The sequence below is a fragment of the Dreissena polymorpha genome, chromosome 15, assembly GCF_020536995.1.
Source record: "Dreissena polymorpha isolate Duluth1 chromosome 15, UMN_Dpol_1.0, whole genome shotgun sequence".
Taxonomy (NCBI): Eukaryota; Metazoa; Mollusca; class Bivalvia; order Myida; family Dreissenidae; genus Dreissena; species Dreissena polymorpha.
The window spans coordinates 5,909,434-5,922,752 of record NC_068369.1 but is presented as its reverse complement, the minus strand read 5'-3'; the positions used below and the strand labels follow the sequence as shown (position 1 = coordinate 5,922,752).

General features: G+C 39.1%; 1 protein-coding gene across 4 annotated transcripts; it reads right to left on the bottom strand.

Moving 5' to 3' along the window:
- Positions 1–4,675: 4,675 nt before the first annotated feature.
- On the bottom strand, positions 4,676–10,823 carry LOC127859447 (uncharacterized). 4 transcript variants are annotated; one of them, XR_008039390.1, is made up of 7 exons: positions 10,717–10,823; positions 9,695–10,159; positions 8,805–8,930; positions 8,389–8,553; positions 7,307–7,478; positions 6,824–7,049; positions 4,676–4,968 (listed from the first exon to the last, which is right to left on the bottom strand). XR_008039390.1 is itself a non-coding variant. In XM_052396832.1 (7 exons), the coding sequence occupies exons 1-6, from the start codon at positions 10,796–10,798 to the stop codon at positions 6,887–6,889; spliced, it is 1,173 nt and encodes a 390-aa protein (XP_052252792.1). In that variant the 5' UTR covers positions 10,799–10,823; the 3' UTR covers positions 4,676–4,968; positions 6,872–6,886. The 4 variants fall into 4 exon arrangements, 3 of the variants coding, with proteins under 3 accessions (XP_052252792.1, XP_052252795.1, XP_052252793.1); XM_052396832.1 differs by having other exon boundaries at positions 6,872–7,049; XM_052396835.1 differs by having other exon boundaries at positions 6,872–7,049; positions 8,410–8,553.
- Between the last annotated feature and the right edge of the window lie 2,496 nt (positions 10,824–13,319).

Below are 13,319 nucleotides of genomic sequence, written 5' to 3'. Positions count from 1 at the left end.
TAAATTAACTCTGATTTAAAAAAAAAATGTGAAAATGTGTGTACATTTCCTTTTTATTTCATCATCATTAATGTTTAACAAATACACTGATTAATAAAAGAAATGTAATCAAACTATTGCTATGATAATAATGTCTTGCCTGCGGACAGACGGATATTGAACCGGACTAGACACAGGTACTTGCTACAGCAATGGCGACTGCAGACTTCTCTACAGCCCGGGTCAGTGACGGCCCTCCAACAAAACAGTTTGGTCATTTTATTGCCATCACAAACATGTGTTGATGGGCGGCGAAACGCTTGTTGATGGGCGGCTCCCAACTGATGAGTCAGTGGTTTCGTGCAGCACAGGCTGTATACAACACATTACTTATTTGGGGAACCAGTGACTTCTAGGAAAGACTAGATGGCAACCAAGAATAGAATGGTGACACTGGAAACACAGATGACAACCAGGAACGAACAGACTAGTCAGGGGCAAGATGTGGTAGCATCCCAGAATGCTGTCTCCGTAAGGGGACATCCATTATTCAGCTACATACTCCATTACAGAAGAATACCCCCAAAGCCTTTCGAGAGGGGAGAAGGATGAAAGACTTACACGGACGGATTCAATGGTAACGACAAGGTAAGTTCAATCGACTTTGACTGGAAAGAAGGCAGAAACAAAGTGTAGGTGTGGAAAAGTCTGCAAGAATCTCAGGGGCTTGCGCATTCATCAAGCGAGAACTATGTGTGGGTAGACAGCAAGACAGCAGCAGCGCACAGATGTAATGTCTGGTGAGACGGTGGGGAATCCTAGTCAGGAACGAAGCCACAGTACTGAGGACCTCTTTGCTGGATACAAACACATTTCAAGTTCCTAACTGAAACGCACTCCGATGATATCCAAGACGAACCGTTAGGCAACTGCCAGAGGCAAGAACCAGTACCAGAACCCACAACACCTCTAGACACCAAGGAACCTACACTGAAAAGGGTTTCAGAAGCAGCTCAAAAGGAAAGAGGAGGGTCGGCCCAAGGACCGAATGGTATCACTTACAAGGTGTATAAGATGTGCCCTTAACTTCTTCGACGCTTATGGAATCTTCTAAAAGTGGTTTGGAGGAAAGGTAAAGTTCCAGATTGTTGGCAACAGGCAGAAACAATAATTACACCAAAGGAAAAGGATTCGAAGAGCATCACCCAATTCAGAACCATTTCCTTACTGAACGTTGAGGGGAGATCTTCTTTGATGTGCTGGCCAAGCGAATGACAAAGTATCTGTCATCAAAACAATACATCGATATCTCAGTACAAACGGGAAGTGTCCCAGGGTTCTCTGGATGTGTGGAGTACACAAGCTCCTTTAGTCAGATCATCGGGGAAGCAAAAGTAACCCAAAAAGACCTAACCGTTGTCTGGCTAGACCTTGCCATTGCGTATGGCTCCATACCACACAAGCTAATTGAGACCGCACTGAAGCACTACCACATCCCAGACCATGTGCAACAGATTATCAATGGATATTCCAGTGCAATACAACTACGGTTTGCTGTAGGAGAACAGTCAAAACCTTGGATTAGGCTCGAGAAAGGAATAGTAACAGGCTGCACTATTTCAGTCGTGTTATTAAAATGGGAATGAACCTTATTATCAACACCGCAAAGAGAGAAACCAGAGGATTAAAGACAACCATACCTTCCATCAGATAGAGGTTTTATGGATGACCTCACCGTAACTACAACGACACAAGTTCGTTGGATTCTTTGAGCAATGGATGAGACAGTTACTTGGGCAAGAATGAAGTTCAAACCAAAGAAATTTAGGAGCTTGGTAATCAAGAAGGGAAATGTTACTCAAAGGTTCACCCTCCTGGTACAGAGCGAAGACATACCAGCCATAGTAGACAATCCTATCAAATGCCTAGGAAAATGGTAAGATGCTAGTCTTGACGACAAGAGCAGCATAAACCGCACCAAGCACCAACTCCAAGAAGGTCCGAAGCAGATAGACCAGACATCACTTCCTGGGAAATTGAAGGCATGGTTATTCCAACTTGGATTGTTACCAAGACTCATGTGGCCTCTTATGCTGTATGATATAGCAGTTTCTATTGTGGAAGGCCTTGAAAGAACCATCAACAGATACCTCCGTGGATGGCTAGGGGTCCCACCAAGTTTCACCAGCATCGGACTGTATGGGAGGACCAACTAGCTCCAACACCCAATATCATCAGCTGTTGAGGAGTACAAAGTTGCTATGGTCAAAATGGTGGTGACACTGAAACAATCTTCGGATGACCTGATCTGGATGGCAGGCATAGAGACTAGGACCGGTAGGAAGTGGTCGGCAAGCCAGGCGGTGTCCCAAGCTGAAAGTAGACTGAGACACAAAGACATCGTCGGAACTACTACGGAGGGCAAACACGGGCTTGGTTTGATAAAATCACAGCGATGGAGTACGGCGGATAAAAGAGAGAGGAGTCAGATGATGCAGAAGGAAATCAGGGCGAGCGAAGAGGAGAGCAGAAGAGCCCGATCAGTTGAAACGGGAGGACAATGTGCATGGAACAAATGGACAAAAACAGAGAGGAAGTTGACTTAGGCAGACGTCTGGCATTATGAGCCGTTATGACTCAATTCCTGTTAAGGTCAGTTTACGACCTGCTGCAATCCCCAACCAACCTTCACAGAGGGGGTCTAGTGGAAGACCCAAGATGCAGTCTTTGTAACAAGCCAGGCACCATAGAGCATATCATGTCATCATGTCAGACTTTGGAGATGAAAGTCGACTTAGGGAAAAGGCCGGTCATCCCCAAGATCGTCCAGACTACACTGAGGCCGGACATAGTGATATGGTCCACCAAACACAAGAAGCTGGTGAAAAATTGAACTCACCATCCCAATGGAATCCAAATTCGACATGGCATATGAGCGGAAGAAAGCCAAATACACTGATCTCTTAGATCAGTGCATTTTCCGCGGTTGGAAAACATGGCTGTTCGCGATCAAAATTGGCGACAGAGGTTTTCCAGCACAATCACTGTGGAGAATGCTAAGTGCCCTAGGAATCAGAGGAGGAGAGAGAAAGAGAGCTGTTAGGACAGGAGACTGGGTCAAGCAGCTGAGAGAGCGTCTAGTTGGCTATGGATTAAGAGGGAAGAGAAGAGCTGGCAGCTAACCACTGGCCCATAGTGCCTGATCAGCATAGCGGTTCCACCGCCCGGAGAATGTCCTGGGATTAAAGGAGGAAACACTTGTTGATGGGCGGCTCCCAGCTAATGAGTGAGTGGTTTCGTGCAGCACAGGTTTTTAAAACACAAAAAGAGTTTCTTTTGGATGACTTAATTACGCCAGCTTAAATGCTTAAAGATCAGCCTTTTAACTTAGGCTCTCTAGTAAAAAAATAGCTTATTGACGTAAGCTCAATTGCATAAACGATAACATAAAAAGGTAGCTCGATTGCAGACACAATTTTCTAATGTAAGCTCAACAATATACAAGTTGAGCTTACTTTACATTATACGATTTCATCTATTTATGTTAGTTCTAGTGCATGAAGATGCATATTACCTCAAAGGCTTGTTTGAACCAGTGCCTTAAGACAGCAACTCCGAGCGGGTATGAAACTCGATATCTTTAGAACAGACATCTTTCCAAGTAAAAATAAAACCCTACACAAACAGAATGCTCCCTAGTTTAGATTAAACCTGGCATATTGAGAAAATTCCCAAAATGGGTATTGTACCCTGCACCTTATTAATGACTCTAGTGGGGATCAGATCTGCCCCATAGAAAACGCTCTACAAGTGGGTATCAAACCTGACATATTGAGAACGTTACACAAATGGGGATCAAACTCGACATATTAAGAACGCTACAGGAATGGGGATCAAACCCGACATATTGAGGACGCTAACCGAATGAGGATCAAACCCGATATATCGAGAACGCTATCCAAATGGGGATCAAACCCGACAAATTTATGTTGAACTTACACTGGTTTAGAACACGAATACCATTTCATATGTACATGCCAATGTTTAAAGATTTCACCATCCCTCGATAGAACTTACGTGTTCTTACCATATATGGTGTTTATTTGTTGTTTAATTTACTTTTATGTTATATAGTATTATGTCATTATTCGCATTCACGGAATGAGTAAAAATGCCTTTGGTAGAAATTGTTGGTGGTTGAAAATGTATTTCACATATAATGACCCGACTATATGCAATATATGCGACTCATTCTGGGAAACTGGGCTTAATGCACGAGGGTTAAGTGTCATGTCAGATAACGTAAAATGCCATAGAAGCGGGATGTGTCGCCCCTGATTAGCCACTGCCGACTGCACAGGCCAACCTGGGACGACACTATTACCCCAGTTTTTGACATCAGCCGTGGCTGATCTCAAAAGAATACTGGTAATCTGTATTGCAGCAGTGCTTGACATTCAAACACATTAAGCATATGAAAAAAAGTAAATACGTAAATAAGTCCTTTCAATAAAACAATAAAATGAACATCTTTCAAAAATATATTATATATTAAATTTTATTTTAATGTTAAACTTAATGAAATGATATTAAAATGTGCACGTGCTTCAGTTGAAAGCTAATTAATGAGTTAAAGAAACAAGCCTTATATTGAAAGTTAGACAGGTCAATCAAAAGATAAACAATGACGATAAAATGACAACATTAACATTTATCTACTGCACCGAATGAATATACCTTTCAATATCAATTCAGTCATTTAATTACAAAATACATGTGCATGCTTTTACATCACAATAAAAAACTATCGTAATTTTTAACAACTTTACGGACGTAATGGAAGTCATCGACATGATGTGCGAGAAATTGTAAACAAAGTATTTCGTAATGTTATAATTCCTTGACCATTGGCATGGTGGTAGAGCGTGGTTTCCATGTTTGACTGTGTGTGTTTGTCCGTACGTTTGAGCAACAGAGGCGATCACCCACCTGGAATGAATATAGAATATGCACAGTTTTAGGACGAATACTACCTCTAGCGTTATTCCTGGTACATATAACGTGTACAATAAATAAGCCTCTTTTCTGAGACTGTGCGTTATGCGTGTGTGCTAACTGTCGTCGGCACAAGCTAATCGGAGACATTTAAATGAAAAAAGTCTCAAAACGCGGTTTTGCGCCTCATTAGTCTGTAAGGAATGCACAAGCTAATCTGGGGACGAAATTTCTTGCCCATACATGGAGCCAAGTTTTCACAGGACAAGGTTAAAATAAAACCAGGACTATTGTTAATTGGATTAAACATGTCTTAAATGGTATGACTTGTAGTAATCTTGATAGTACGTTTGTAGTTTTAAAATGCACATGTGTGGGTGATTTCATAGTTTATCACGAAATATATAATTTAACTTTATCATTATACATGTTTTCCTTTAATAAAACATAATAAATTCACGTACATTACAATATATATGCTTTGGCCCTTGATTTGCACATTGTTCAATTAAAATGAAAGGTCCAGGGAGTTCGATTGAAGCAAAATACTGCTTTTTAACCCATTAATGCCCAGTGAACTCTCCCATCCTTCTAAATTGGATCAATTTATTTCTAAAAGTAGGGGTGTCTGGTATATTTATTTCTATATTTTCAATATTTATGATAGAAATTTCTTTATGCAAACAGCGCAGACCCAGATGAAACGCCGCATTATGCGGCGTCTCATCTGGGTCTACGCTGTTTGCAATGTCCTTTTTTCAGGACGCTAGGCATGAATGGGTTAATGCAAGCATTTTGCAATTTTGTCACTTTTTGACTCCTCCAAATTATTTACCTTTATTTACCTTGCATCATTTTGATGCAACATTTTGAAGCAAATGTCACCATGAAAATAACATAAAATGTATTTTATATGAAGCAAAATGTTGTTTTTTAGTTAATCTTAAGAAAGCAAGTTTTACAAAGAAACATTTGCAGAGCAATCAACAAATATCCAGTAACTAATTATCTAGACTTCAGTACTTTAACCCCTGAAATTTTCATTTGACCCCTTTAAATTCCAACCACGGGGTCATGTGACTCCTAGTTTTCAAAAGCTATTGAAATCCCTGTAGGTCGAAACTAAACATCAACCATGCAAGAAAAAGTTACTTTAAACAAGACTTTGACATTTTTGCACGCAAGAGTCTCCGAAGGATGAACCTCGTATTTGTTGCTTTATTAACATTTACGTTGTTGTGAAGTCCACGAAAAAGTTGACGCATACTGGCCTTTATTTTCCTTATTAACGGGACGGGCACTACTTCGCTGAAGTTAACTGTGTTTGTTAATTATTTGAAGCCCTGGAACCGCTTCTAGAACCAATAATTGCGGCGAAATAGTGCCCGTCCTGCTAATAAGGAAAATAAAGGCCACTATGCGTCAACATGTTTGTGTTACTTTACATGACCGTACAAGTGAATAAAGCAACACATATTTTAGATCGATATCAATCGATAATCAAAAGTTTCGACAATAAAGCCATGACATAATTCTCTTGAGAATAAAAAACACATCACACGCGCTTATTTATTTCAACAAACTTATTATAACTTTATCAACCATCTACGCACATAAACATGTAAATGCATAGTCCGAAAAATATTCTAAATCTTCTTGATTCCAAGCGTGTTTTTTGAGCCTCGTTATGGGAAAACTGGTCTTAAAGCAATTACGTAATTTCCGCCTTAACTCGACTTTTGCTACGAAAAGACTTCCTTAAAACGGAAATTACCATACAAGCGAAAAGTGTTGTCCCTGATTTGCCTGTGCAGACTGCACAAATAATCTGGGTCGACACTGTACGCACATGCATTAAGCCCAGAATGCCTAGAACGGTGATCACATGAATACGGACCAAGATAACGCCTGTCTATTGAGGATTCAGAGGTAGATACGAGTCAGGGTAGGACGACTTGGCGCAACAGCAGGTCGTCTTGACGACATCCATGCACACCCCCGACATCTCGGGGGGCTCTTCCGGTGGCATGTAGTCCTGGTCAAGAGCCTCTACGTACAGTTTCTCGAGTGCACGCCTATATCAACAAAAGATTTAGTCTGAGACTAGGCATATAGTTATTACAGAAATGGGGGCTATGGCGTAATTGGTATGGTGTCCGCCTAGCCATTAGCATTATTTAAGTGCATTTTGCAAACTACCGATAAATATCATGTGCAATTTTATTTAATAAAAAACTGTTACTTTTGATTTAAGTTAAATCCAATCGTTTATAAACGATTATCTTCGGAAAACAATATTGAAATCGAACGCAAAACTGTAAACTGCACCCACTGTTTGTTGTTCGCTTTTATGCACAAGCAGCACGTGGCACTCACGAGGATAACAATAACAACGAGGATTCCTACAATCAACTGCTTGGTGGTGCTCTTCTTCTTATTAGATTCCACTGTCTGCGACTGGTCTACAACAGGCCTGTGAAGTCCGTTGTTTTGTTCCGATGTCCCTTCAATGCAAAAATCTAGTTTTAGGTGGATATTGTCGTCTCGGATAAGCCTTTGTGAATTGCGAAGGCTAATCTTGTCCGACACTTAACGCACATGCATTAAACCCTGTTTTCCTGATTGAGACTCATTTCACAATTTGAATGATCTTATCACAAATTGACGAATTTCCCATTCCCCAAATTGTCATGGATCTCCACAAAAAATGGAAAAAAAAACTCGATTATACCGGAGCGAGAAAAAACAACAGCATAGTACGGTGGCATAGAGGTGACATTCACTTCTCTTTCTTACATTGCTCTCCTCTTTTTTCTAGCTCGTGGCCACGAGTTAGCTATGTCGTGGCCACGAGCTAGAAAAAAGAGGAGTGCAAAACTAAATACAAGCGGCGTACAATTAAAAAAAGAGCGGTGCTTCTCTTTTTTAAAATTTCTCTCCTCTTTTTTTCTATCTCGTGGCCACGACATAGCTAACTATTGGCTTACTAACTCGGGATCTCGAGATAGCGAAAATTGTCTCCTCTTTTGTGTAATGCACTCTGCTTTTATTTACTGCACCGCTCTTTTTTTAATTATACGCCGCTTTTATTTAGTTTTTCACTCCTCTTTTTTCTATCCCGTGGCCACGATATAGCTAACGCGTGGCCACGAGATAGAAAAAAGAGAAGAGCAATTTAAAAAAAGAGAAGTGAATGTCACCTCTATGCCACCGTAGCGTAGCGGACTAAACGCACATTTTATAAACCAAAATACATGTATGTGATGTTTGAACTTTAGGTTGTGAACTTATTTTGATATATAATTACTAGTATTATATGGTTTTTCAATCTATACTTTTCGAGTAAAGGCCCAATTCTAAAATCATTTAAAACAGGTATTTTAGCTTTTAAGTTTTGTAAGGTGGTCACAGTACCAAGATTTGAGCAACCGGTACCTATCTTCGACTGGGGCTTCTTGTCCGACATACAGGACTGATCATTGTTGGGTGGAATTCCCTCACAGATGCAGTGCGTTCCCGAGGGTGAGAACACACAGTCTTTGATCCTGCCACACTTCAGTGCGGAACATATTTGTGTCTCTAAAAAACTTACAAATTATAACATGAAAGATCCCAACTCTGGAATGACAAAATAAAATATAACACAAAGTTGTTTTATAGTATTCTGGTGTTTAATAATTTGCAAAAACAAAATTCCTACGTGTTGGTACAATAAACAAAAAACGTCACCAGTGTACGAAACATTAAGTGTAAATTAATTTAAACAAGCAAATTGCTATGCATTATCCCGCTCTAATTGACAAAAGTATTTATAATAAAAAACATCTCACTGTCTTGGCAATAATTGCCGCGGTTTGCAACATGGCAAATGCAGACAAATTTGCTACTTTCATTTGGTTGTTGTTTACATGTCCCTCCGTTTTTACACGGGTTCGTCAGGCATCTGTCGTCCACGGCTAAAGAATATAAAACGTTCTTTTAAAACGGGAGAGACAGATACAGAGATTGCAGGGGCGGTTCCAGGATTTCTGGTAAGAGGGGGGGGGGGGGGGCGGGATATTGAAAGATTTGCTGGGGATCTAGGGGGCCGCTAGGGCCCCTGCTGGGTGCAGGGCAAAGCCCCGCTAGGGGGGTCCAGGATCCACGATTTCAGTGATTTCAGTGATTTTGAAGGCTTTGACAACCACTTCTCGAGCATGTCACGCCTTATGTACTTTCATCAAAGTACCATCGTATAATGCACAAAAAAGTGCATAGTTTATACGTAATACGGATGGATACAGTCGGAAGAAATGCCATAAAGAAGAACACACTAACGGTTATCAGGCTTGTCAAAGTCTTCTGCATTTTCGCTCGTTTTGGCGTTGGCTCATCCATCTTTGTTGACACAAAATGCAGCGAAAATACAATCAATATGCAAAAGGAAGGATACATCACAATCGCAAAGTTCGACTTGAAAAACTGGGCGACATAGAGTCTAAAGTTAAAACATTTAGCGATCGTCTGTGATAAGTGGGAAATGTTGTGTACGAAAAAGAAGAAAAACGAGTTTAAATAGATGATTTAGATCTTGTTAAGTGTGAAACATCAAATGTATTGACTTTACTTTGGCGATTTTAGGCCTCCGCCCCCTCTCCCTTGGATCCGCCTATGGTTTGTAACCGATATCAAGAACAATATTTCATATGTAAATCAATCGAATAGTAATTCAATACGATACCAGATACTGTTTTTCCCCTTTCGAGTTTATTTTTCTCTTCAAGTAGCCTCTTCAGCTTGGAATCTAGCGTTTTTTCTTCTTTTTCATTCGATTTCGAAGGTCCATGCTTTTTTATACGTTCATTAAGTTTATGTTTATCTTGTTCGACTTTTCTTATTTCCGTTTCCAATTCTTTCATTCGCTTGTCCTGTTTTTGACTTTCCTTGTCAGAATTCGACTTATCTTTACTTCGACTTTCCCAAGAATTTTCATTTCGTCGAAAAAAATTCGAATTCCTCGACAACGAAAATCTTCTTTTTTCTCTTTTTGATCGAGACAGTGGATATGATAATTGATGGAAGAACTCGTTCATTGGTAGTGACGTACTTGACTGCGAGTTTGTGCTAGACTTCGCTAAAGGAGCGTCCAATAGGCGATTGGGAGAGTCGTCAATGAGTTGGCCGGCTTTAAAATTGTTTTGTACTGCTGTAACAAACAACAACAATTCAATGGTTATGAACAGGCATTCTATACATAGATGGTGTCGTCACTACATTATTGTCACATCCTTGTTGGTCAACACATATTGACGAACAGGAATATATGTAAACGACGGAGTGTGGCCTATTCCATGATGTGCATGCTCTTTGTGAAAGCGTCTTTCAACTATTTACAATTAACATCAGAATGCTATACTTATTTTAAATAACAAGAAGAAAATTAAATGATTTTGCAATCGTTTTGCAAACAACTGTATCGATGAATCGTCGGAAACCTAAATTCTGTCGCCTAACTGCAATGCGAATAAGTAACGATTCATATTCATGTAGTTTATCTCATCATTTAAATATACTTATTTACTGTCATGTGTGACATTATTGTAATATTGTGCAATGTAAACGATTTTAGCCAAGCCCAAGACCAAGTCAATGAAATGTTACCTTTCTTCATCAGATGTTTTCAGCAAAAAAAATGAAAAAGCATTACAGTAGTCTATTATATTCTACATTCTTAAGCTTAAAATTAGCTTTAAAATATCTTACCTGTATCATTTATATTTTCTATTGCTGAAACTGTAGTTATTATCAAAATTCGCATTAAAATAGTAAACAAACCTTCGGCCATATTGAAATATGAAGCTTTTATGACGTCATTTTCGCATCTTACTTCTACCGTTCCATAAACTACGGTGTTCCGTTATGACCACAACGATTTATATTAATACGATTGTCAATCAACAATCTATGATAGACACGTATTATTCCGTAAGAAATTCACTACATTAAAGGGATCTTTTCACGCTTTGGTAAATTGACAAAATTGAAAAAAGTTGTTTCAGATTCGCAAATTTTCGTTTTAGTTATGATATTTGTGAGGAAACAGTAATACTGAACATTTACCATGGTCTAATATAGCCATTATATGCATCTTTTGACGATTTGAAAACCTAAAAATTATAAAGCGTTGCAACGCGAAACGATTGAATAATTTGGAGAGTTCTGTTTTTGTCGTTAAATTTTGTGAAACTACGAAGATTGCTTATATAAGGTATAAAATACGTCCAGTATATGTACTCGGCGGAATAGCTCAGTAGGCTAAAGCGTTTTTACTTCAGGACTCTGGCAGGACTCCAGGGGTCACTGGTTCGAAACCTGGTCCGGGCAATGTTCTTTTCCTTTTTTAAATTTTATTCTTGATTTTTTACTGGAGCTTTTACGATCCAATGTTTACATTTATCGATATAAAGCATTTAATGAATAAGTTAAAAAATGCCAAAATCTGTGAAAAGGCCCCTTTAAGAGACTAAACGGAAACTTAAACACAGCAAACATACCAGGGGAATTGAACAATATGTAATATCCGTCAGCCCGCAATGCAAAGTGGCCATATTAGAGGCACTTAAAATTGTCGTTATACATATGAGTCGTGTTCTGAGAAAACTGGGTATTATGCACAGGCTAATCTGGGATGACACTTTACGCAGATGCATTATGCCCAGTTTTCCCAGAACGCGACTCATATATTAACAACTCAGACTGCTATCAGCAACATAAATCAAAAATGAATAAAACGTGATGTGTTTTGATCTTAAATAAATGCTTTAAAATATTGTACTCAGCTGATCTGCATCCACAGATCCTCGCGGCCATTGGCTGGTTTGATTGTGTCGAAGTATTCTCGGTTCATGCTATTTGATAGTATGGGTAAGAAAATAAACTTTTAAAACGAAATGATTACCGTAGATATTAATACTGTTACCACACGTGTATCGTGTTTCGTGGTTGTCGAGGCGGAGGGGTAGGGCCTATACTCCGCGGATAATTGTATAAGCACTTATTATATCACTATCAGTTTTCCATTCGATTCCTAAATTGGGTCTATTGCTTCATATATTTATCATAGGGAATGGCGATCGTGCGGGAGGCATGAGAAGGGTTCTAGGGTAAAATTTATTATAACGCGACCAGTATTCCACCCACCATATAAATTTGGTGCCAATGATAACAGCTGGGTAAACCTATATGAAACGCCATTACTGACTTCATATGACTGTTGACGTTGATTGCAGTACATAAATCATTATTTTCAGTGGAATATACATTATGCTTTGTGCAATTTTCTTTACGTTCGGTACATTCGTCATTGTATGCAGAAGTTAAAGCAATACACGAAGTAGTAACAACATTATGTTCTGTCCAAACTACTTGACGTTCTGTACATTCAACATTATCCTGCCTCTGTTGCAAACATTGACCAAATAAAGCAGGGTCTGATAAACTAGTTGATATTCGGCAGTGCATCACGTGACCGTGACCCAACAGTAAGTATGTATTCCTACGCGCCGATTATCATGCTCTTATATTTGACCTTTGCGATTTATTGGGACGCACCATGAATGGTTTGGTTATATTATATATCATCCTTTTGTTCTTTAAAATATAATATTACACCTCAGAGATATTGGTCCTTCTATATCTATATGACCGGTTTCAGTCTATAAAATGCGATAGAGGAACCTAATAGTATATGGACCGGTCACTATTTTTGTATATGGACCGTTCGGGGTTACACACCAATAAATTTGCACTGTTTTACTTTTAAATGACGTCATTTTTTAACGAAATGACGTCATTATTCCTGCGAAATTCTTCAGTTCATCTCTTTGAGATCTAAACCATAAACAATCGTACAACACTGTACACTGGTTAAGGGGAAACTCTTCGGTGTAATATAAGAAATAGTAAACTCCACTTCGGTCCCAATCGCATTATAGTGACCAGCCAGGCAGCCACAAACTGTATATGGACCTCAGCCTACGGCTTCGGTCCATATACGATTTGTGGCTGCCTGGCTGGTTACTATAATGCCATAGGGACCTCAGTGGAGTTTACTATTTCTTAATTACAGAACCAGCTTTCCGTATTTATCATTTTCATTTACATGATTACGCAATTTATGACGTATCTAGTGTGACGTCATTTCTCAGACAAAACATACTACGATGCTGTCCGATAATCTTGCGCAGTTAAGGGTCAATTGGTTTGAAAACATGTTCTTGTATAAATTGACAATATAATATCTTATTTTAATTTGAAAATAAGAATTTCATGTGCTTATTAACACAAAAATATGTCATTAATTCAGT